Here is a 26339-nt window from a genome sequence, read left to right on the forward strand (position 1 = left end):
AGACTAGGATGTATGTGGCAAAGGATCTCTCTCTCTCTCTCTCTCTCTCTCTCTCTCTCTCTCTCTCTCTCTCTCTCTCTCTCTCTCGCACGCAAACACGAACCCACACCCACGTCGATATGATTAGGTACAGAGTAATGCCATAAAAAAACTGTGTGTGTGTGTGTGTGTGTGTGTGTGTGTGTGTGTGTTGAGTGCCTGCTAACGTCATCACTTCCCTCCTCGCGCGTGGGAACCCTGACCTAACCTCGTAATTACGTGATACAGTCTGACTTTTTCCCTCCCTCTCCCTCCCCCTCATCCCCCATTACTGCTCCCTCCCCTCCATGACTGTCGGCGATGCGGTGGTGGTGGTAACGGTGTTGGTGGTGAAGTGATTAGCAAGGCAGCCAACCAACCAGGCGACTTGCGGACCCACGCGGCATGAGTTCGAATCCTGGATGGCTTACCTAGTGAATGCTTACCTAGTGAAAGTATAAGAGGCAAGTTAGTCTAAAACTCATAACATTGCTAAACATTTCGTCGCCCAAGTACACATATTTGTCAAGGCTTTCCTAGGAGTTTTGGGCATTTCCAGGGGTAGTTTTATGACCCTGGTGGTAGTTTCATCCTTCCTCTGTACCCTGAGCATAAAAAAAACACTCATTAGAACCTGATTTATCCCCCCATTGACCTTTAGATATAGCTGATGTGAGAAGGCAAAACGTCTTGTAATACCAGCCGTAGTACATGTTCAGTGAGGCTGTTCCACTTGTTAATTATCCGTAGTAGTAGTAAAAGTAGTCAACGTGCCATCTCAGCTGTTGCATAGTCATCCAATCGTCACTTTTCGCCTCGCCGCCACTCACACTAAATTAAAGGAGTGGACGAGTATTCTTTAATTTGTCTCGCGGCGATCAAGTTTTACCGACACAAGCTCTCCCTCGCTCCTGGAAGTTGAACTCTCCTCTCCTCAGGCTGATCTGATGGGTGGTTTGTTTTGTTTGGCATCACCGTATCATGGCCGCCGTCACAGTCCTTATTTCGTTATTTTTTGGTGTTCTACTAATCACCAACACTTTAAAGTCTCCCCGTGTCACCATGAACAACTTATGAGTCCCGTGCTACACTGATATGTTTGCAGATGTGGCGTAAAACCTTGAAAAAATATGGAAATGCCAGAGCTTGTGTATCGTCGGCACACACAGCAGGGTTAGGGAAGCCAAGATAAGCGTCGAAGATATGAATGTTTAATTAAGTTGTCTGTGTCTGCATCTTAACCTTAGCGTGCCAATGTGGAGGGTGACACAAAGAAATTCTAGTGCTGTGGAGGTGGTAGTGTGGTGTGGTTGGTGGTAGTGTGGTGTAGAGGTGGTAGTGTGGTGTGGAGGTGGTAGTGTGGTGTGGTTGGTGGTGAATACTATCTACTTCTTTTGTGGTTGCTGTGATGGTGGTGTCGGTCGCTGGTTGCAAATGAAAGTACCTCCATTCCCCTCGCTTATATATATGCGTGCACGTCCACTGAGAGCGTGTGTATGTATGTATGAATGTATATTATCTAACCATCTATATTCAAACTAGCCAACACACGCCCAGGAAACGCTATCAAAGGCCTGTTCGGGGGAGTTCGTGGGATGCCTGCAGCCCTACCGCCCTTCCCAGCCCCGGCCTCTGCTCCCGTGGTGTTGCGGTGCCGATGTGTGAGGGAGAGAGGGAGGGGAGGAAAGGAGGCGAGGGGAGAAGGAATGAGGCTGGGGAGAGCGATGCGGCAGCGGCTACAAGGATCGCCAAAGATGCCTCCCTAACTCCCTCCCTCCTCTTTCTCTCCTGTCCCCTCTCCTCCCCTCTTTACCCTCTCCTCATTCCCTTCGTCTCCTTTCTCAAGTCCCCTCTCGTCTCCTTACCTCCTTTCCCCTCCCCTCTCTTCCCTTCCTCTACCGTCCCCTCCTTCCCCTCGTTGGCGCCAATCTCCGCCGCCTCCTGGCACAGCGGCGGCGCCAAATCAATACCTTGTCCCTGGACGCCAAACACTACGACGCTGCGCAGAGAACCGACCGACCGACTGATACCCCTCCTCTTTCTCTTCCTCCTCCTCCTCTTCTGTGATCCCAATGCTCCGTTTTTTGTTTCCATCTCGCGTTTTTCTTATTTTTCTCGTTTTCGTCTTGTCCTCCTCTTCCTTCTTCGTCTTGGGCTTCTCCTCTCCTCCTCTTCTACGATCCCAATGCTCACTTTTCTGTTTCCATCTCGCGTTCTTCTAATTTTCCTCGTCTTTGTTTTGTTCTTCTGTTTCTACTTTTCTCGTCTCATTTGTTGTTATCTTTCCTTCCCTTCTCCTTCTCTTTCCGTTTCTTCCCCCTCTTTTTTTGCTTCTATCTTCTATTCTTTTTATTTTCTCTGTTTTCTCGATTCTCATGTGTGAAATATTTTAATCGTCGCCAAATTATCCTTCCTTCTACTTCCCCCTTATCTCATTTTGCCTGTCAGTCTCTTATCGCTTATTCCTTCTTGTTATCGCTAAATACATATATCTGGCCTTTAATCTCCTGTTCCTAGGCCTCCATTATCTTTTCTGGCGTCTATCTACTCTCTATTCCTTCTTCTCCTCCTATCTTCTTTTATTCCACCTTTGTCGGAGGGATAGAGTTTGCTTCTTTCCTTCTCTCATCCATCCAGCTCCTTTTTCTACCTCCTTCTTCTTCTCCTCCACATTTCTCCTCCTCCTGTTGTCACATCTTCTATCCCTCCTCCTCCTCCTCTCTTCTTCTCAACACATCACATCTACTTCTGCCTGCCTCTCGCCTCTTCCATCTTCACTATTGTTTTCTCTTCTGTCAATCTATCGTCTCCTTATATGGCGTCTGAACTTTTTTTTCCCACCTTTCCCTGACATCTTCCTTTCTCGGAGGGTGAGTTGGCTACGGAGCTCATCTTGGTATTGTTCTCTTATCTTGTTATGAAGCGAAAATATCAGCTGAGATCAATTTCCTTTTTTTCTTTTTTATTGCCTCAGACATCTGCTTCCTTCCTTCGTTTATGCATCTCTATAACTTTTCCAAACATTCGCTGTCACCATGAAGTCTGTGTTCGGTAAATGTATCTTGTTATGAATCGAAAATATCAGCTGAGATCAATTTCCTCTTCCTTTGGTTTTTGCTTCCTCAGACATCTGCTTCCTTCCTCCACTTATGCATCTCTATAACTTCTAACTTACAGAGTCAACGCGTAGTCTGTCTCCGGTAAATGTATCTTGTTATGAAGCAAAAATATCAGTTGAGATCAATTTCTTTTTCCTTTCTTTTTAATTCCTCAGACATCTGCTTCCTTCCTCCACTTATGCATCTCTATAACTTCTAACTTACAGAGTCAACGCGTAGTCTGTCTCCGGTAAATGTATCTTGTTATGAAGCAAAAATATCAGTTGAGATCAATTTCTTTTTCCTTTCTTTTTATTTCCTCAGACATCTGCTTCCTTCCTAACATGAAGGTTCAATATTTAATCTGTTCGGTGAATGTATCTCATGAAGCGAAAAAACTGTCTGACGGATCTATTTCCTCTCCTTCTTTATATGATTTTTTCCAGGCATGTTTTCTTCCTTTTAATGTCTCTCCATAACTTCTCCTAACATAAAGGTTCAATATTTAATCTATCTTCCGTAACTGTTATGACACGAAAAGACCGGCTGGCAGATCTATTTCCTCTCTGCTTTTCTTTTCTTTCCTCCTTCTCCTTCACATCTATCCTCCTCCTCTTTCTTAACATGTATCCTCCTGTCGTCACATCTATCGTTCTATCCCTCCTCCTCTTCATATCTATCCTGCTCCCTCCTTCATGTTTTCTTCCTATATCTATTTCTCTCTGACGTCCCTCATGGGGCTGCTGACGTCTGGTTCCTTTCTTATTCCTGTTTTGTTTAGTTGTCTTCTCTCCTCGTCATTCTACCCTCTAATATCAGTGTGCTTTCATCCCCTTTCCTTATCTTATTGCGTGTTCTATCCTCCTGTCTCTATTCTTTCATTTCCGTATGTTCTCTTCTGTTCCATCTGTCCTATACCGTATCCATGTTCAATTTCTCCCTTTTCTTCTTTCTTCTTTTGTTCTCTTCCTTCTTTCTTTGTTTTGTAATCGTATCTCTCTTGTCTATACTATTCCGCATCTATATATTCTCTTCCTTTCTTTCCTTTGTGATTCCATATTTCTTCCTTTCTCCTTTTATCCTGTAGCCGTACGCTCTCTTTTTCATGTCTGTCCCTTTCGTGTCTATATATTCTCTTCCTCCTCCTTTCATTATGGTGTCTGTATCTCTCTTTCCTTTCCTTTCTATCTCGCATGTTCCTCCCTTTCTCCTTTATATTCTGTGGCCATACGTACTCTTTCTCATGACTAGTCCATTTCGTATCTGTATGTTCTCTCCCTCCTCCTTCCATTATCGTGTTTCTCTCCCCCTTCTTCCTTTGTATGTCCATGTTCCTTCCTTTCCCCTTCTCTATATTCTGTAGCCATACGTACTCTTTCTCATGACTGCGCCATTTCGTATCTGTATGTTCTCTCCCTCCTCCTTCCATTATCGTGTTTCTCTCCCCCTTCTTCCTTTCCTTCTCGCGTCGCCAGCCACCCCAAACCACCACCACCAGCGCCGGGCAGACTCCAGACGCTTGCTTTGTCGCGGGGTCCAAGTTTCCTCTCCTAACTGCGTCGCCAACTTCGCCAGACGATCGCCAGGCAGCCTCCAGACCCTTTCTTCTGCCACAACGTCCGCACGGTGGCAAAGGGGGCGCGGAGGGAAGAGGGTGGAGAAGGGGGCGTTTGGAGGGTCCCCACCACTGCACGACGCCTACTTCACATCGGCGTGGCAACAGGGCGCCGGCGACACCACGAACAAGGGCGGCGGGAGATGGAGGGGAGATAGGGAGGGGCGGCGGGAGATATGGAGTGGCGAAGGGAGATGGGAAGGGAAACGGAGCGAGGGAGATACTTAAGACACGCAGGGGAGGACGAAATGGGGAGGATGGGACGGAGATGTGGGGATGGATACTTAGAATAGGCGAAAGGGAGGGAGGGAGCAGGATAGATATGAGGAGGAGGAGGGATAGAATGATAGATGTTAAGAAAGAGGAGGAGGATAGATGTGAAGGAGGAAAAGGAGGAAAGAAAAGCAGGATAGAAGTGGGAAGGAAAGGAGGAGGAAAAGAGAAGAGGGGAAGGAGGTGAAGGGATAGAAGGATAGATGTGACGACAGGAGGATAGATGTTGAGAAAGAGGAGGAGGATAGATGTGAAGGAGGAGAAGGAGGAAAGAAAAGCAGCATAGAAGTGGGAAGGAAAGAAGGAGGAAGAGGAGGAGGAGGAGGTGAAGGGATATGACAGAAGATGTGAAGGAGGAGGAGGAGGAGGAGGAGGAAAAGTGAGCAGGATAGAGGATATAAGAAGGAAAGAAGCACGATAGCAGATGTGAGGAGGAGGAGGAGGAGGAGGAGGAGGTTGTGGATGACCAAGCTGGGTGGAATCCAGACTACTGGCGCCCGCCCAGAAGCCTAAATCACACCCACCCACCACCCCGCCCCTCTCCGCCCACGACCTCACCCCGCCAACATTACACCATCTTCCAACACCCAAGAGACCCAACACAACCTCTATACTTATCGAGACACACCTTTTAGGGTTTAATACATTCCACGCAGCGCAGGTGACTAATCTAAGAGGAAGAGGAAGAGGAGAGTGGATGGGGTGCACTCTTATCATTCACTCACCCACTCATCCACATACTCACCCTGTCAACACTCCACACTCCCCATGACAAAGACCAGTACGATACAAGACCAAAATGACACACAAAAAAGAGAGGAATAAAGGAGGCGAGGTAGGGAGGAGTCAGCTGAGGAAGAGGAGGGTGACGACGGCGCGGAAGGAGGAGGAGGAGGAGATTGGGGGGGATGGGGTTGTCTCGCCTAACACTGCAGCAACCAATACCAAGGCAACACGCGAAATAATGCGAATCATGTCTGGTGGTGGTGGTGGTGGTGATGGTGACATGATAGTAGTGGTGGTGGTGATGGTGTTTGGTGGTGGTGACAGTAATGGTGAGGGTGGTGATGGTAAATGATAGTGGTGTCTGAACTGTGGTGCTGGGGGTGATAGTGGTGATGGTGGTAGGGGTGGTAGTGGTGGTGGTGATAGTGGTGGTGATGGGGGTGATGGTGGTAGGGGTGGTAGTGGTGGTGGTGATAGTGGTGGTGATGGTGGTGATGGTGGTGGTGGTGGTGGTGGTGATAGTGGTGGTGGTGGTGGTAGTAGTAGTGGTGGTGACGGTTGTGGTGGTGGTAGTAGTAGTGGTGGTGACGGTTGTGGTGGTGGTGGTGCCGTGGTGGTGGTGATGGTGGTAGTAGTGGTGGCGGTGGTGGTGGTGGTGCGTCAGTCTCTAGCGTGTTTTCAGGGCACGGGGCTTCTGCATGATTGTTATGAGTGGTGGTGGTGAGGATCGAGTCTCATCACCACCACCACCACCACACACTCTCTCTCTCTCTCTCTCTCTCTCTCTCTCTCTCTCTCTCTCTCTCTCTCTCTGTATATCAACCACAGTATCCAATAATACAATAAAAACACAAAAGGAACATAACAAATGCATCGAATAAATAAATAAATAAATAAATAAATACATACATACACACTCACACACACACACACACACACACCTTCCCCTCTCCTTTACAAACACACATACCCCTTCCCTTCCCCCCGTACACCCCTCACATCTTCCCTCACCCTCACAAACACATACCCCTTGGCTCTCTCCTTTACACACACACACACACACACACACACACACACACATACACACTCCTTCCCTCTCACCCTACACACACACACACACACACACACCTTCACTCACCCTCACCCTCACAAACACATACTCCTTCCCTCTCTCTCCCCCCACACACACTTTCCCTCTCCCTTACAAACAAACATACCCCTTCCTTCCCCCCCTCCCAACACACATACAACACAAACACACACTAACCCCCCCCCCCCACCCACACACACAAACACACAAGCACTTCCTCTCTCCCTTACAAACACATACATACCCCCAACACAAACACACACTACCCCATTCCTCTCCCTTTACACCCCCCCCACACACACACATTTCCTCTCCCCCTACACATCCACACACCACCTCTCTCCCCCTCCCCCTCCGCACACTCACCGCGTTCACGGCTTGCTGCTCCACCCCGTTGGCCACGACAGGCGGACCCACCGGAACCTGAACTTGGAGACCTCCCGCCACTGTCGCTCCGCTGCGGGGGGAAATACATCAGAATAAATGAAATAAATCAGAGTAATTGTATGGGCGGAAGGGAGGCTGAGGAGTGGGGGAAAGGCAGAGAGGTAAGGAGGTAAGGTGGAGGGAAAGGAAGAAGATAGGGCGGGGTAAAGGAAGATAGGGTGACATAGAAGGCAAAAGATAAAATGGGGAGGAGGGAAAGTAGAGAGGGGTGAAGGGAGAAAGGTAGAAAGACAGGGCGGGGTGAAAAGTAAAGGCGAATACGGTGGAGTAGAACTGTAGAAGAAAGGTAGAGAAGATAGAATAGGGTGGATAAGGTAGAAAGGGGTAGGAGAAACACGGATATGGGGGGAGAGGTGGAGGTGGAGGCAGAGAAGATAGGGTAGATATGTAGGAAAAAGAGGGAAAATAGAGGGTAGAGGGACTGGAGGAAAGATAACGGAAGGGAGGGAAGAGGAAGTGTAGGAAAGGCAGAAATAGAGATAGAGAAAAGGCAGAAGTAAGATAATGAGGGGCGGAGGAAAGGCCAAGGAGGGAGAGAGGTGGAGAAGAGATAAGAGAGAAACGGAGGAAACACTGACACGTGGGGGAGGAAAGATAGAGAATGATGGAGGGACGATGAGAGGGGGAGAGAAAAACGGAGGTGGAGATAAAATAAATGTGTGGAAGAAAAAAAAGGTGGAGGAAAAGTGGAAGAAAGATGAAGGGGTAAAAAAAAATGAGGGAAAGGGAGGAGGAAGGAAGAGAGAGAGAGAGAGAGAGAGAGAGAGAGAGAGAGAGAGAGAGAGAGAGAGAGAGAGAGAGAGAGAGAGAGAGAGAGAGAGAGAGAGAGATTAAATAAAAATGGAGAAGAGTAGAGAGAGGGGAAGAGGAAGAGGAGAAAACATTGAGACGAGTGGAGGAAATGCGGAAACAGAGAAAGGTGGAGGAAAGATGATGAAAGGCGGAGGGAAGATAAAGGCAGCTGGAGAAGATTTAAAGGAAGATAAAGAAAGGGTGGAGAGTTAGATAGGAGTGGCCAAAAGTGGAGGGAATAGTTTTTGCGTGGAGGAAAAGTAAAGGGAAGAGAAGGATAAAGGAAGTGGATGAAAATATAGATGAAGGGGTGTAGGGAAAGTGGAGGAAAGACAGGGAGGAGTGGAGGAAGTGGAGAAAGAGAGGAATGGTGGAAAAAAATAAAATGTGTATATATACTTGAATGAAGCGTAGAGCCGGCGTGAAGGAAAACAGGGGGGGGGGGGGGGGGAGGAGAGAGAGAGAGAGAGAGCGAGTGAGAGAGAGAGAGAGAGAGAGAGAGAGAGAGAGAGAGAGAGAGAGAGAGAGAGAGAGAGAGGGGGGGGCTAGTCTATACCGGGAAATCAAAACACATACAAGCATAGATGGACCAAAACAAACGCGTAAAAAAAAAAAAAAAAATCATACACCTGACTTGGGAGGTGTTTGAAGCCAAGGTGTGGAAGAGAGGGATGGGGGAATGGGGGTGCAGGTGACGGCTTGATGGGGTATGATGGGGTGGGTAGGGGGGGTGCGTGGGTAATGGTGTGTGGGGAAGTAGAGGTGACAGGAAGGGGCAGTGGCGGGAAGTTATGGGTGTGCGCTATGGGGTGTGTGGAGTGGTGGTGATGGGTGGTGGATGTGGCGGTGGTGATGGTGGGGCGGCTCGCGGTGGTGTGGAGTCACGAGTCACGGCTGTTTATGATGGGGGTGGGAGTGAGGGGAGGGGGGTGGGGGTGGAGTGTTGGTTGAGGGAAAGAATGAGGAGAGCCTGGAGGTGTGTGGGGAGTGCTTCGGGTGGGGGGCGACGGAGCTGTTCTGTTGTTGTTGTTCTGGATGGGAGGAGGTGGGGGTGAGGTGAGCATGGGGGTGGGGGTGTTGCTTTGGATGAAGGGCAGCGGTGTTTTAGATTGGGATGGGTGCTATTGTTTTGGGGAGGGGGGAAGAGGGTGAGATGAGCATGAGGGGGTGTTATTGTTCTGGAGGAGTGGTTTGAGGTGAAAATGGGGGGGGCGGGGGTGTTGTTAAGGGGGGCCAGGGGTGGAATGTGGGGGCCTTGGGAACAGAGCGTTACTCACCTGGAGGAGACTGTGACGGGAACGCCTGGAACGGTGGCGGTGGGTGTGGCCTGGGGTGCCGGGGGAGCACCAGGAGCCCCGGGGGTGGGTGCCCCCGGGGCTCCTGGTGGGGAGAAGGGCGGCCCGTCTTTGCCGGGGCCTTCTTTACCCGCCCCCGCCTCGCCGTTCTGACTGTAAGGGAACGGCGCCGCCATCGTTGTCTGCACCATGTGCTGCGGAAGACAGAGAAGGATGGTTAGCAACTTGTATACAACTGTGGAACACACACACACACACACACACACACACACACACACACATGTGAATACGAAGCAGAACTACATACGTTATCCCGTCAATACACCCGGCCTACCACTCCCCCCCTACCCCGCTCTGCATGCCAGCCCCAATATCAGCGCCGCATCAGAGACTTTTAACCTTGCGAGCCGCCAGCACGCCGCCACTTGCTTGGGTCGCCACTAATTTTACAGCCTGGCACGCGGCAGGCTGAGGCGGTGTTTGGGGTAACACATGTCGGAGGGTCCTGCTGCCTGGCGGGCCACACTCACGCGATTACCGGGGCCACAGGTAACGCCTACCCGATGGCCACCCCTTCAGACGCCCCTCAACCATCACCAGGAACCACCACGGCTCAGAGTTACAAGAGTCGGGAACAGGATCTTTATTTCAGACCCCCAGCTCGAGTGTTCCTTCCATGCACACACACGTACACTCGGAGTCATACGTTTCTGAGGCTTCGTTGTGTATGCAGGACAGGCAAATGTGTGTGTGTGTGTGTGTGTGTGTGTGTGTGTGTGTGTGTGTGTGTGTGTGTGTGTGTGTCGAGGCTCACGTCTGCTCCGTCTGGGCAAACACGGCCGCCGCCGCCACGTGGTGCAGCATCAGAATAAGGGTTTGTTAAGGGTTTGTTGTGATGCAGCAGGAGGGTAAAAAGGAGGAGATAATGGGACACGAGGGAGAATATCAACCAGCGCCGCAACCACAACAAAAACAGTGAGGCGACAAGGAAAACAGTAATAAAGAGAAGCAAAACAGCAACAATAACAACATCAAGAAGACCACAGTGCAGGGAGAGTAGTAGTAGTAGTAGTAGTAGTAGTAGTAGTAGTCAATAATATAAACGTCTTCAAACACTCAGCCATGACACTCCATATCAACGCCTCGGCTCATTCCATTACTCAGGAGAAGATTTAAAGGAAGATAAAGAAATGGTGGAGAATTAGATAGGAGTGGCCAAAAGTGGAAGGAATAGTTTTTGCGTGGATGAAAAGTAAAGGGAAGATAGAGATAAAGATAGTGGATGAAAATATAGATGAGGGGGTGTAGGAAAAGTGGAGGAAGTGGAGAAAGAGGTACTTGGGTCAAATTCTTCAACATTTTGGCGCTCAAGACCACCTATTTGACAAGGCTTTCATAGGAGTTTGGGGTATTTTCAGGGGTAGTTTTATGACCCTGGTGGTAGTTTGACCCTTCTTCTGTACCATGAACCTAAGAATACACTCATGACAACCCGATTAACACGGTAGCAGCGACAGGCCAAATTTGTGGCTTTACCGTGTAGCAGGGATGGGCCAAATTTGTGCCATGATATAAGCCCCCCAAATTCGATGATGCATAATCTGATCACAAATGCTTTGATATATATTATGAAATGGTTTGTGTGAGGGATGATTTTTTCTAATTTTTCTCGCTTAGAGGGACCATTAATTAACATGATCCCCGCTGCTACCCGGTTAATCTCCTTACTGGCCTTCGGGAATAGCTGAAATGAGGGGTGGAAGTGTCTGACAATGCTGAACTTAATATCACGAATCAAGGTCGCTCCCTACACCACCACCATCAGAACCATATTTCGCTGTACAAATGAGCCTCAAATACCTGCACGGACGGGTCTTCGAAGGGATTAACTCATACCACAAGCTCCTTCCCCTCCTGCCCTTCCCCTTCCTCCCATTCCCATGCAAATGAAGGGGGAACTAAATGAGTGAACCGTTCATCCCCTGCTTTACGAGGCATATTTTGGGTTATAACTAGACGGATTATCTGCTCCCCGACCCTATCTTAATGCGTAGTGCTGATTAATTGGATGATAACCTGCACCTCTTCCTCCCTTCATCCCCCTCTTCCCCCTTCCTCAACGATATGTGTGATGGGTAATACTGAATCATGTACTCTTCCCCTTCTCCCCTCCCATTACTTTCCCCATTCTTCCCTTCCCTTGAAACTCCCTTCCACTCTCTTCTCTTCCCCTCCCTTCAAACATACTTCCTATTTCTTCTATTCTCCCTACCAACACTCTTCCCTTTCTCCCTTTCAATACTTTTCCCCTCTCTTCTCTTCCCCACTCTTTCCCTCCCTCCTAACTCCTCTTCTCTCTCCCTCTCTCCTCCTGTCTTATCTTCTCTTTCCTCAACACTTCCTCTCTTTTCTCTTTTCTTCTCCTCCCCTTCTCGGCAACATGACTGGTAACTGTATCCTGGAAAACACACCTGATTAATCGAGCACACGTGTCTAGTAAAAAAAAAAAAAAAAAAAAAAAAAAAAAAATCCTGGATTGTTAATGTGGGGGAGAGAGGAAGGGGGGTCAAGGGTGTGGTGTCTGGTGGGTGACGTGTGTGTGTGTGTGTGTGTGTGTGTGTGTGTGTGTGTGTGTGTGTGTGTGTGTGTGTGTGTGTGTGTGTGTGTGTACTTCAGGAAACAGGATTAGTCTTCGTAGAATCGTAGACTCAAAGGTTTGTCGGAATTTAGTGACGGTGAGGGAAATACACACACACACACACACACACACACACACACACACACACACACACACACACACACACACACGGCTGTCATACATTAATAAACCTATTATTATTATTATTATTATTATTATTATTATTATTATTATTATTATTATTACAAACTGGAACACATATAAGTACAGGCAATTTGTAACCCTTTTCAAATTAAACTTTTATGGTACATTATTTACACTGTACAGTCGTGGATAATTAGGTAAAGGTATGTAGGCTTATGTGTTGTGTATTTACCTATTAGCATATGCTTTAAACTTTTACTTGGAATGAACCACACAGAAAAATCATAAATATAAATAAAGCACTTCTTACATTCTCATCTCCTCTTCTCCTGTTCTTCTTTCTCTCCTACACGCATACGACATTCCCTGAAGTTCTTTTTTACTTGCAACGAACTACACACAATAAATGTAAATAATGAACCTCTGAGAGAAAATATAGAGTAGAGGAAGCAGAAGAAAAAAGCCCGCTACTCACCGCTCCTACAATGAGTCAAGAGGAGTGGCCGAAAGATAGGTCAATTTCGGGACTCTAACATCCTTACCTCCTCCTCCTCCTCCTGTCTTCCCTTCTTCTCCACACGCAAAATACACTCCCTCGTAGCCCTGGTCGGTACTTTTAACATGTCTTTTTAGAGTAAAGGAATTAGCTCAAGGGCAAAAATAAATAAAAAGAAAACAACAGAGACGTCAAATTCGGATGAGGATTTCAACCATTTTTCTTATGTTTTTCGTAATGGCGGCTTCTCCTCACGTTTTCTTCTTTTCCCTCTTTTTTTTATACCTTTCCCTCCTTCATCATTTCAATTACCAACACATTACTAACATCATTATCAGACATTCAAAGCAAAGCAACACCACTTCTTCCCCCTCCTCCTCCTCCTCAACACCACCAAGTCTTCGTTGTGTTGCAGTGAGCGGCGCGGCGGCCCTGACATACCTCAAGGCCCAACACCTGGCAGTGGGGCGCGCAGGTAGAAAAAAACACAAAAAAGGTGAACGAGAAAGTGAGAGTGTACGGGCCGGACCAACCAACACACAGGTACACACGGACAGGTGGAGAATCGCCCGCTGTGAGATTCTTCAGGTGTGTGAGGCTGTGAGAGAAGGGTCACTCACGCACTTTTGAACTCACTCACTCTCTAATGGTCTCACTTAAGCACTCATTCACTCACTACTGCATTCACTTATTCAGGCACTTATTCATTCACTCACTAATGCAATCACTCTCATTTCCACTCACTCACTACTCCACTAATTCATTTATGCACTCAGGCACTAACTTATGAACTCACTCACTAATGCAATCACTCACATTTGCACTTACTCAGTCACTCATATATCCACTCACTTACTCACGCACTCATTCCGTTGACTTAAAAGGCTGAAATTCGTGGTTGGAAAGGACTCACTCACTCACTCGCTCCCTCTTCCCCTTCCTTACTCATTTACTCACTCGTTTTTAGACGCCTCACTCACTCATCTACTCACACAATCGCCCACTCATGTCCTCACTTACTCACAATTAGTTGATTTTAGACCATTTACACTCACTAACTCATCCACTCACCTACACTCAGTCACACATTCACGGACTGTCACTCACCCACTCACTCACTCATTCCTTAGACGCGTTGAAATCCAGGAGCAATGCCAAGGAGAGAGAGGAGGAGGAGGGAGAAAAAGAGGAGGAGGAGGAGGAGGAGGAGCGACGATCAATACTTTATGGGGAGTGACCCTTGGCACCACCGCTTGGGTCGACACTCCCCTCCTCTCCTCTCGGGGCGGGGCGGGGCGGGGCGGGGAAGAAGGGGGAGGGGGGGGCGCCATCCTACCTCGGAACTCACCCGGAAATGGACTAGAAATGCTCGGTTATAATGTATTGAATTTTCTTTATATTTTTCGTAATGGCGGCTGTTCATTATGTTTGTTTTCTTCTTCTTAATCTCCTACTTCTGTTTTAACCCCTTTCTTCTTCCTTCTTCTTTATTCCAGTTTTCTTTATATTTTTCTTAATGGCGGTTCGTGTTTGGTTTTCTTCTTTTTCCTCTTTTTTTAAACCCTTCCCTCCTTCAACCGCTTCCTTATTTTTGTTTTCTTCAATTTTTCGTGTAATGTTTCCGTATGTTTTTTTTCTTCTCGTTTTCTTCTTCCTGTTCCTCGTCTTTTATCCCGTTTCTTTCCTTCCTTCTCCCGTTTCCTTGTTTCAGTTTTTCTTATCTTTTACGTATAGTGGCTTAAAAAGGAAGAAAGAATGAAAGAAGAAAAGAAAGAATGACAGGAATAAAGTATGAAAGAAGAAAGAAGAAAAAAAGAATGACAGGAAAAGAGAATGAAAAAAGGAAGAAAGAATGAAAGATAAATTTTTCTTTGTTTTCTCTTCCTTTTCTTTTAACTCTTTTCTTTCTTCCTCGTCTCATCCGCTCTTCCTCCTTCTCCTTTGATTTTGTTCACTCATTTCACCAATCTTCCTTCAAATCCTTTCAGTGTTCTTTCTTTTTCCTTCACCAACGAATCGATACGCTTTCATCCCTCCTCCTTCTCTCTTCCTTTTCCCTTCGTTTTCTTCACTTTCCTTCAGTTCCTTTCAATATTCTTCCATTTTCTCTTTTTCCTTCACCAACGAATCGATACGCTTTCATCCCTCCTCCTTCTCTCTTCCTTTTCCCTTTATTTTGTTCACTTTCCTTCAGTTCCTTTCAATATTCTTCCATCCTCCTTTTCCTTCACCACCCAATCCATACGCTTTATCACTCCTCCTCCTCCTCCTCCTCCAGGTACGTGCAGGGACAAAAGCCAGGCCGTCCCCTTCAACGCCCAGCCCACAGAGGCGTCACTCCTTCCTTAGAATTCAGGTGACTCCCCAGTGTGGTTAATTAAGGTCAGGTGCGGCAGGTGAAGTAGCAAAGAAGGCCCTGCAACACACACACACACACACACACACACACACACACACACACACACACACACACACACACACAGACAGATGAGGGGAAGTAAATTAAGAAGGACGTGGGTAATGAAAAGGAAAGAATACAACAAGAAATGCTACTTATTATATTACCGAAGAAGAAGGAATAGGAAGGGAGAGTAAGTGCATTATAAAATCCCGGCAATAATGACGTCAAGGAATGTCAAGAAAAGAAGAAGACGACGAATTAAGATGAAGAAAAAGAAGAAGAAGATGACGACGAATTAAGATGAAGAAGAAAAAGAAGAGGAAGAAGAAGAAAAAGAAGAGGAAGAAGAAAAGACGACGAATTAAGATGAAGAAGAAAAAGAAGAGGAAGAAGAAGACGACGAATTAAGATGAAGAAAAAAAAAGAGGAAGAAGAAAAGACGACGAATTAAGATGAAGAAGAAAAAGAAGAGGAAGAAGATGACGACGAATTAAGATGAAGAAGAAAAAGAAGAGGAAGAAGAAGAAGACGACGAATTAAGATGAAGAAAAAGAAGAGGAAGAAGAAGAAAAAGACGAAGAAAATAATAAAAGAAAGTAACCAAGAAAAGCATAAAAACAGAATAAATAATAAATGAGAATATTACATCCAAGGAATAAATAAATAAATAGAGAAATAAATCAACAATGGAAAGGCAAAAAAGAAAAATAACTACTGCTCAGCCTGTAAATCATTAAGCTAAAATAAATATAAATAAATAGATAAAATGAAGAAAAATAGAAAATAAATGAAGAAAAAGTGAAACCGCTTGAGAGAGAGAGAGAGAGAGATGAAGGACGGAAGATAATAAGAAAATGACGTTAAACAGGTGGACGGCAGGTGTGTGTGTGTGTGTGTGTGTGTGTGTGTGTGTGTGTGTGTGTGTGTGTGTGTGTGTGTGTGTGTGTACGTTGTTGGCACTACAAGAAACGTGTGACACAATCAGATGACACCACTGGCACCTGTAAGCATCTCTCTCTCTCTCTCTCTCTCTCTCTCTCTCTCTCCCTTCCATCTACCCTTCCTCTCTCCCCTTCTATTCTTTCCTTTCTCTCCTCCTTCCCCCTCTTTCCACAATCCATTCTCTCTCTCTCTCTCTCTCTCTCTCTCTCTCTCTCTCTCTCTAATATCGACCAGCCTACAATCTTTCCTCTTAATGACCGGAGGGTAGCTGTGCTCTCTCTCTCTCTCTCTCTCTCTCTCTCTCTCTCTCTCTCTCATGGTTTTTCTTTTCCTTCCTTTCCTTTGTATTTTCTTTCCATTATTCATTCTCTCGTATTTCTTCTTTCTGTCATTCTTTTCCTTTATATATTTTGTCTGTCGTTTTTTGCCTGTTTCTTATTCTTTCTTTTCTTTGTATATTCTTCGTATTTCCTTCTTTTCTTTATTCATTCATTCTCTATCTTTTTTGGTCAGTGTTTTCTATTTCTTTTATTTTTACTCTCTTCTTTTTCTCAGTTTCATTTCCATTTTCTTACATATTTCTTTTTTCCTCTCTCTCTCTCTCTCTCTCTCTCTCTCTCTCTCTCTCTCTCTCTCTCTCTCTCTCTCTCTTTTATTTTTACTTTTTTCTTTTAGTTTCTTCTTTATTTTTCTGTTTCAATTCCATTTTCTTTCTTTTTTCTACCCCCCACCCCCCCCCCTCTCTCTCTCTCTCTCTCTCTCTCTCTCTCTCTCTCTCTCTCTCCCGCCCCCTGTAATTACGCCTACTTAGGTGGACTCAGGGCGCAGGACACACTAAGAGGCGGCGGGACTCTCATCAAAGTTTCCATGATAACAACTCCCTAACGAGGCGACTTTTTCCTCCCCAAGACCTCCTTCGACTTGGCCTTCTCCACGTCCTGTTTTATTGTTTTATTTTATCTTCCTCTCCTTTCCTATGATCTTCCTCTTCCTTGTTTTATTTATCTTTCCTTTCTCTTTTCTTTCTTGTATTCATCGTCTTTTTTTCCTCTTTTTCCTTTCCAACGACCGTCTTCAACTCCTCCGTATTTCTTTGGTTCATTTTCTTTCTCTTCATTCCTATAATCATCTTTTTTTTCTCTTTTTCCTTCCTTCGTTAGCTTTTCTTTCCTATTTTCATCACATTTCCTCTTCCCCTTCATAGACCTTCGACTTCGTGTTCCTCTTCTATTTTTGTTTTTTGTTTTCGTTATCTCCAATTTTCATTCGATTCCCTCTTTTCTGCTTGCCCTATGTTCCTCCCTTCTTTCTATCCTATCTTTATCTATCTATCTATCTGTATTATCTTCTTTTTATCCCTTTCCCATGTTCCCTACTCCTTTCCTATCTTCTTTATTTCCTGTATTCATTCTATACCCTCTTTATCTCTTCCTCGTATTCCTCTTATTTCTGTTTCCTTTCCTCTCTTCTTCCTTTCCTGCATTATCCTCTTTCCTCTTTACACCTTTACACGCTCTCCATGTCTTTTCTACTTTTTTTTTTCCCTCTCTTTCTTTCCTGTATTTATCTTCTTCACTCTTATTTACTTTCCACCTTCTCTCTGCAAGTCTTCCTTCTTTCCTCTGTCTCTAATCTAATTCTCTTTCTTTCTTTCTCTTTTTTCCCTTCTCTCAGCACACATCTTCGTTCCCTTCCTTCCTTCTTCTTTCCTCTCCATTTTTGTGTTCCTTCTTTTCTTCTTTCTTTCACTAATACTGATTCTTTCTTTCTCTTTTTCCCCTTCACATAACACACATCTTCGTTTCCTTCCTTGCTTCCTTCTTCTTTCCTCTCCATTTTGTCTTCCTTCTTTTCTTCTTTCTTTCGCAAATACTCTTTCTTTTTTTTCTCTTTTTCCCCTTCACATAACAAATACCTTCGTTTCCTTCCTTCCTTCCTTCTTCTTTCCTCTCCATTTCTGTCTTTCCTTTCTTCTTTCTATCCTCTCACACGATTTTCTTCACACTACATCGATTTTCTCCTATTATTTTCCTCTTCCTCTTCTATGTCAACCTCCCCCTTCACACCAAGACCAAAGGAAGGGATGTGATTGGTTGTGACTAGGTTGTGTGTTTAGGGTTGTGGAAGGGAGTATATAACAGGGGGTGACAGGGAGGGGGGGTAAAGGGGAGGGTTGGTTATTACAGGGGAAGAGGGTTGGGGGAGGATAAAGGGATTTGCTCTAATGGAAATTGGGGTTCGGGGTTGGCAGAGGGGAAAAGAAGGGTCTGGTTATAATAAAATTGGGTTGAGTGAATGGAACGAAATGGTAATAAAGGAAGGGTGCGTGAATGGAAGGGAAGGGAAGGGGAAGGAAGGGAAGGGAGGAGAGGATAAGGGAAAGGAAAAGGAAAGGAATGGAAGGGAAAGGATGGGAGGAGAGGGAAAATGATGATGAGGGAAGGGAAGGGAAGGGGAATGGAATGGAATGGAAGAGAATGGGGAGGGGAAAAGAAGGAAAGAGGAAGGAAAGGAAAGGGGAGGGAAGGAAAGGAAAGAAAGGGAAGGGGAGGGAAGGGAAGGTAAATGAGTTGAAAGGGGAGGAGAGGGAAGGGAAGGGGAGAGAAAGGAAAGAGGAAAGGAAGGGAGGGGAAGGGGAGGGAAGGGGAGCGAAGGGATTTGTGTGGTGTGGTGTAGTGGTGGTGGTGTGTGTGTGTGTGTGTGTGTAATAATCATCTTTCCTGTCTTTTCTCCTTTCTATTTCAATTATCTCTCCTTAGCTTTTTCTTCACATTTTTCGTCCTGTCTCTCAATTTCTTTTCCTCTTTATTTCCTCCTCCTCCTCTCCTTCTTTTTTTCTGCCACATATTCTTTCTCTCTTATTTTTTTTTTCCATTTTCTTTCTTCCTCTTCCTCATTCAATTTTGTTCTCTCGTCATTTTCTTTATATATTTTCCTTTCTCCTTCTGCTTCTTCTCTTTTGTCACATATAGATTTTTTTTTCCTCTCTCTCTTCATTCGTTTTTTCTCCCATTCGATTTTCTTTTTATATTTTCTTCCTCCTCCTCCTCCTCTTCTTCTTCTTCTTCTTCTTCTTCTTCTTCCTCCTCCTGATTCGCTCCAATTCGCTGCGTGATCTGTTGGGTTATTTTCGTTTCCACTCTTTGATTTCTTTGTATTGTTCTCTCTCTCTCTCTCTCTCTCTCTCTCTCTCAAGTATAATCCGGTTTTGTTGTGGAAATTCCTGATAATATACGAAAGATTCTGATGATGATGATGATGATGATGATAATGATGGTGATGATGATGATTAATAAAGGAAAGAGATACAGAAAATTGGATAAAAAAAAGATAGGAAGAAAAATTATGGACAAAAGAGAGGAAAAACATGGTGACGATGATGATGATGATGCTGATAGTGGTGGTAGTGATGATGGTGAAAACGAGGGGTGAGGGGGGAGGGGGCGTTAGGGGGGTGAGGGGGTGATTCGCGCCAAACCGAGGAAATTGCACATCAGTTTCCGGCGTATTGAGACTTAATTGGTCCTCTTACTCATGAAGGTGTTGCGTCAGGTGAGTCAGGTGAGGAGGAGGAGGAGGAGGAGGAGGAGGAGGAGGAGGAGGAGGAGGAGGAGGAGGAGGAGAAGGATGGAGATTACTACTACTACTACTACTACTAATAATAATAATAATAAGAAGAAGAAGAAGAAAAAGAAGAAGAAAAGGAAAGAAAAAGAAAGAGGAGGAGGAGGAAGGAAGAAAACAACAACAAGAATACGAGGAACAAAAGGAAGAGGAAGTGCACAAAATGAAGAAAAATGAAGAAAATGAAGGAAAATGAAGAAAAATGATGATGGAAGAGGAAGAGGAGGAAGAAGAAAACAAGAACTACATGAATACCAGGAAAAAAGAGGAGGATGAAGTGCACAAAATGAAGAAAAAAGAAGGAAAATGAAGAAAAATGATGATGGAAGAGGAAGAAAACAAGAGAAAACAGTGAACAAAAACAAGCGTCATGATTTACTGTAACGATGGAGAAATTTACACACACACACACACACACACACACACACACACAACCACCAACTTTCATGAGCAGCTTCGCGGAAAATTACTCGACGGGCGAAAATTTTAAAGTAAGAAAAAAAGAAAATAAAAAGAAAAAAAATATTAATAATGATGATGGTGTTGCTGACTTCCTATTCTTTTCTTTTATTTCCTCCTTCAGCGCGGGAAAGAAATGATGGTGAAATTTTTTTTTTTTCATTTTTATTTCTATTTCTCTAAGACACGTCCGCCGTGGCTGTTTATCTTTCGTGGTGATTGTTGTGGTGATAATGGTGATGATGACTAGTGATTGGTGATGAAATAATACTGTTGGAAAGGTAGTATGGTGGTAGTTGCGGTGATGATGGGCTGGTGGTGATAGTGAGGATATGGTGGTGTTTATAGTGGAAATCCGGTGAGTTGGTGATGACTCTGGTGATTGGTGAAGTAATACTGATGTTGGGTATGGGTATGATGCTGGTGAATAATGGTGATGTATTTAAATGCCAGCTCAGGACATATACAAATAAAAATATATATAAACAGAAGCAAACACGGGGAGTATATATATGAGACGAGGAGAAAGAAGGTAGCGGTGATGTTAAGATGAGAGAAGAGAACGAGAGGAGGAGAGAAGAGAAGGAACGTGTCAGAGAAAAAAAAGTGAGGGAAAAAAAGATGAGAAGAGGAAGAAATTTTAAAAGATTCAACACACGAAGAAGAGAGAACGAGAGGAGAGAACAGAAGGAATGTGAGAGAGAGAAAAAGGGAGGGAAAAAAAGACGAGTAAGAGGAAGAAATTTTAAAAGACTCAACACACGAAGCAAAATATAAGAAAGAATCGACTGAAAGAATGACAAAAAAAAAGTTGGCGAGACGAAGAAAAAAAAGATAATGTTCAAAATAATATAAGGTTTGATAGGCCAGGGTTGTAAAATGTGAGAAAGTAAAAGAAAAAGAGAGAGAGAGAGAGAGAGAGAGAGAGAGAGAGAGAGTATACGATGACGAAAACAAACAAAAAAAGTAACGGGAAGGAAAAGTATGACGAGGAAGAACAAAAAAAGAAAAGGTGTGTGGAGTCACGTAAGGGCAGAGGGAGGAGGAGGAGGAGGAGGAGGAGGAGGAGGAGGAGGAGGAGGAAGGAAGGGCAGAGATAAGTAGGCGGAGGTCATGCGTAAAAGCAGGGAAAGTGGGCTACCCAGGTTACGCCAGTACACGCGGGCGCTCTCTCTCTCTCTCTCTCTCTCTCTCTCTCTCTCTCTCTCTCTCTCTTGTCTTCTCTTCTCAATTGTTCCTTTTCATTTATATTTCCGAGTACACAAATATTCCTTTCTCTCATGTAAGCATATTTTAACGTACACACATCTACGTACACGTGAGCATTATGATTCAGGTACACACACACACACACACACACACACACACACACACACACACACACACACACAACTAACACAACGTAACTTTCACCTCTCTCTCTCTCTCTCTCTCTCTCTCTCTCTCTCTCTCTCTCTCTCTCTCTCTCTCCTGGAACGGACGCGAGGCAGCCAAGATATTTTTTTTTCTCTCTTTCTAAACTCGATACATTAAACTTTCCTTCAACGTGACAAAGAAAAAAGAAAAAAGAAAAAAGGAAAAGCCGCGCGTGGCAAGCTTCAACTTTTTTTTTTTCTGTGGTAAAAATAACTATAAAGAAAATAAGAAAACGTTATAAAAGAATGAAGGAGTAGAGAAAGATAGGTTAAGACAGTAGCAGAGAAAATAAAAAAAAATAGTAAAAGTAAACGAGAATATACAAATAGAATAAGAGAATAAAAGAACAGACTGAAAACAGAAAACAAAAGAAAAACACTATATAGAAAACACTACGAACAGAACAAATAAATAAGAGAGAACAAGAGAAAAAGGAGAACAAGAAAGGAGAAAACAGAAGAATAGAATATGAAAAGAATAAAGGAAAAGAACAGGAAAATACCAAGAGAGGAGAAGAGAAAGAAGAGAACCAAAGAAAACGAAAATAAAAACAGGTGAAAATGAAACTGAATAAGGAAGCGAGAAGATGGAACAAAAGAGGGAGGGAAGGAGGAGGAGGAGGAGGAGCAAGAGAGATAAGAGAGAGAGAGAACCGGTTGGGGGAGGGAGAGGGAGAGGAGAGAAAACAATTAGTGGGAGACAGACAAGCAGGTGATGATAGTGAGGTAATTAAGTTCGTTGGAGTGCGTGAGGTATTTTGTTTTTATTACTTGGGCAGAAAAAAAAGCGACAGGAAAAAGGACAAGGAAATGAAAATGAAAAAGAATGAAAAGAGAATAAAAAGTCTTAAGGGCATTTTTTTCATTACTTGGGCAGAAAAAAAAGCGATGGGAAAAAGGACAAGGAAATTAAAATGAAAAAAGAAAGAATGAAAAGAGAATAGAAACGTCTTAAGGGCATTTTTTTCATTACTTGGGCAGAAAAAAAGCGATGGGAAAAAGGACAAGGAAATGAAAATGAAAAAAGAAAGAATGAAAAGAGAATAGAAACGTCTCAAGGGTATTTTTTGTGGTCATATAATCTTTGACACACAAAAAAATAATAATTGGTGAACATAAACAACAAACAAACAAACACAAATAAATAAACTAACGAGGAAATCAACGACAAAATAATAACGAAACCAACACACACACACACACACACACACACACACACACACACACACACACACACGCACACATTACCATGGAGACATCTATCACAGCATCCATCCCCAGTTCACATCAATAAGAGAGAGGGGAGAGAGAGGGGAGAGAAGGGAGGGGAAGAGAGGGGAAAGAGGTGGTGTGATGGCGGAGATGAGAGCAAGTGAGGAGGAGGAGGAGGAGGTGTGTGTGTAATAAGAGGTGGAGACTGGGCTTGTGATGGAAGATGAGAGGAGAGAATGATGAGGGATTGGAGGAGGAGGAGCGATAATGAGGAGGAGGAATGATGATAATGAAGGCGTGAAGATGGAGGTGAAAAAAAAAGAAGAGAAGGAAAGTCTAAGATCCTGGTGAAAGGGGTGAAAATGGAGAAAAAAGGGGGAGGAATGAACGGAATGAGAGGGTGAAGGGGGGATGTGAAGGGGGGGAGGGAAAGGGGGGGGGGGGAAGGGGTAGTGTTTAGGTACAGAAGGAGCAGCAACGTTCCACCTCGCAACACATGAACAAAGCGCCGTGTGTGTGTGTGTGTGTGTGTGTGTGTGTGTGTGTGTGTGTGAACGTTGCTCGCTCTAGGACACACACACACACACTGACACACACACACACACACACACACACACACACACACTTAGTTCGTTGTCCAGGTCCTAAAATAAGTATACATGCCTCGCTTAGCTCTTGAGGAGGGGTAGGGGGGGGGGTAGGGAGGACCATTACACCTATGCAAATTCACAAGCTAACGACGCTAATTGTGCCGTGCTTGCTGAAGATGATGGGGCTGTTGGAGGGTTAAAACACACACACACACACACACACACACACACGAAGGCTAATGTCGTATAAATCACGTCCTTTTTTTGTTATTATATTTGTTTTTCGTCAACTTTCAGCTCACGATTACGAGGAAAGTGAAGAGAATGGACAAGGAAAAAAAGAGGGAAAAAAAGGGAACACTGCCGAAGAGGGGACAGTAATTCTAACACACACACACACACACACACACACACACACACACACACACACACACACACACACACACACACACACACACACACACCACAAATACACTTTTCCTTTCACCTCCAACAAGGCAAATGTCCTGCTGTGCCCGTGACATTGACAAGGCAGAGGAAGGGGCGGATGAGGGAGGGATGCTGGTGAAGGGGTGGAGGGGCAGGGTAAGGGCGGGGCGGGGCGGGGCGGGGCGGGCGGTGTGTAACCCTGGCATTGGGTGCTACGCGGGCCGCCCTCCGCATCTGGCTTGGGCGGTTCTGTTCAAGGGCGACCACTTTGCCTTGCCTTCTGCTGCATGTACCCGCCAACCTGTTTATGGCGCTTACTGAGAAGAGGAGGAGGAGGAGGAGTAAGCTAGGAAAGAGGAGAAGAAAGGGAGGAGGAGGAGTGTTCACGCCTATGGCCCTATAAATTACATGCCGCACCTCAAGACAAGCCAACACCCAGAAACTATATCTCTGTTGTCCTATTTTTCCTTCAGTTTCCTACACCTTGAACTTTAAGAGGCCTGTCCACCTGTCCTCTGCCGTCCTTCCTTCCTCCCTCCCTTATAAGCCGCACCTCAACACAAACCACAAAACTAACCCTATTGTCCTATTCCTTAAGTTTCATCTTGGAATGGAGGAAGATGCCCGATCACACGGTATTTCATGTGCCAGGTAGTTATGAAGATGGCTGTCCTGTCCTCTCCCGTCCTTCCCGGCCCGCCCCAGTCAGCCAGCCTCAAGTCACAAGCCTTCTTCACCCTGTCCCTACCTCAGTAACAGTCCTCTCCCGTCCTTCCCGGCCCGCCCCCAGTCAGCCAGCCTCAAGCCACAAGCCTTCTTCAAAACCTAACCCTGTCCCTACCTCAGTAACAGTCCTCTCCCGTCCTTCCCGGCCCGCCCCAGTCAGCCAGCCTCAAGCCTCCTTCACCACCTAACCCTGTCCCTACCTCAGTAACAGTCCTCTCCCGTCCTTCCCGGCCCGCCCCAGTCAGCCAGCCTCAAGCCTCAAGTCTTCTTCACCACCTAACCCTGTCCCTACCTCAGTAACAGTCCTCTCCCGTCCTTCCCGGCCCGCCCCAGTCAGCCAGCCTCAAGTCTTCTTCACCACCTAACCCTGTCCCTACCTCAGTAACAGTCCTCTCCCGTCCTTCCCGGCCCGCCCCAGTCAGCCAGCCTCAAGCCACAAGCCTTCTTCACCCCCTCCCTTCCACCCTACTCCTCCTTCCTTTCCTCTACCGTGTGATGCCATAAAAGAGGAGGAACATGTTGTCATCACCCCGGCAACGCAAGACAGAGGGTTGGCGGCAGCTACGGCAACACAACACTTTTTTTTTTCCTTTTTTCCCTCCTCCTCCTGCCTCCCACCCGCCCCCAGTGTCTGCCGCAAAGGGCGTGGCTCCTACCTCCTCCTCCTTGTGCTCTGTGAGGAGGAAACGCGGACTCTTTGAGGACGTGTGGCGTGTTGTGTTGTCTGTTCTTCACCCCCCCCCCCCTCTCTCTCTCTCTCTCTCTCTCTCTCTCTCTCTCTCTCTAACACTTTTCCCGCATTTATCTTCTTTTTATTATTTTTTATCTTCTCTCTTCCACCTTCTAAGCGCGTGCAAGTCTTCCTCCTCGACCACCACCACTCCTCCTCCTCCTCCTCCTCCTCCCAGACTCTTCTCCCCGCAGCGTCTCCCGAAATTACAGACCCGCAGGAACGCACAAAGAACGCGAGGCAGGTACAAACAGACGCCCAGAAGTTGTGTGTGTTTCACTTGGCGGCGGCAGTAGTGGTGGTGGTGATTGTGGTAGTGGTAGACGGTAGGAGTGGTGGTGAATGTGGTGGTGGGTACTGATGTTAAGTGGTAGTGGCGGTGGCAGTATGGTAGTAGTAGTGATGGTAGTGGTGTTGAGTTTTGGTGTTGTAGGGTGGGAGAATGGTGGTGACGTGGGTAGTATATGGTGAGTGATGCTGGTGGTGGTGGTGTGGTTGCTATTGTTGGTGTTTGTGGCGGGCCTCCTAACCCCCCCCCCCCCCCCCCATGCTGCCACACACTCATAAAAGTCAGGCAAGACGTTCCCCGAAGCACCTTTTTCTTGCGCTCAGCTGCACGAAAGGATTCCTGAGACGCCTATATCCTCCTGTCCGTGTCCTTGACGAAGCCCCGAAGACCGACAGACATAACTTTTCAGCCTTGTGCGCGGGGTGTCTAGTCCCGCCCGAAGCCTCACCGACAGCTCAGGGTCCCAGTGTGGTCGTTGGGAGTTTGCCTTTGTAACGACTCCCGACTTCGGCTGTTTCTGATCTTCACATTATTTTGTTTTCCAGTCGAATGCTGAAACTGATTGATCCTCTTTTTTAGTATTCTGAGTTTAGCTTTTGTAACGACTCCCGACTTCGCCTGTTTCTTCTTAGCTTTACATTATTTCTTTTGTTTTCCAGTCAAATGCTGAAACTAATTGATCCTCTTTTTCTTTTAGTATTCTGAGTTTAGCTTTTGTAACGAGTCTCGACTTCGCCTGTTTCTAATTTTCACTTTATTTCTTTTGTTTTCCAGTCGAATGGTGAAACTGCTTGATCCTCTTTTTCTTTTAGTATTCTGAGTTAAGCTTTTGTAACGAGTCTCGACTTCTCCTGTTTCTGATCTTCACATTATTTTAGTTTTCCAGTCGA

The 26339-nt window shown here is 45.6% G+C and overlaps 1 protein-coding gene across 15 annotated transcripts in view; it reads right to left on the reverse strand.

Moving 5' to 3' along the window:
• The window catches only part of LOC126987959 (RNA binding protein fox-1 homolog 1-like), a 101442-nt gene that overhangs the window by 26033 nt on the left and 49070 nt on the right, over positions 1-26339 (reverse strand). For 12 of the 15 annotated variants that reach the window (XM_050845623.1, XM_050845625.1, XM_050845635.1 and 9 more), the window contains exons 2-3: positions 9337-9548; positions 7187-7277 (exon numbers count right to left, since the gene is read on the reverse strand). In XM_050845623.1, the coding sequence (XP_050701580.1) occupies positions 7187-7277; positions 9337-9548 (303 nt within the window). The remainder of the gene's footprint in view (positions 1-7186; positions 7278-9336; positions 9549-26339) is intronic. The other 3 variants (XM_050845629.1, XM_050845626.1, XM_050845628.1) reach the window with 2 other exon arrangements.

This window comes from Eriocheir sinensis, chromosome 67 (assembly GCF_024679095.1).
Source record: "Eriocheir sinensis breed Jianghai 21 chromosome 67, ASM2467909v1, whole genome shotgun sequence".
NCBI lineage: Eukaryota > Metazoa > Arthropoda > Malacostraca > Decapoda > Varunidae > Eriocheir > Eriocheir sinensis.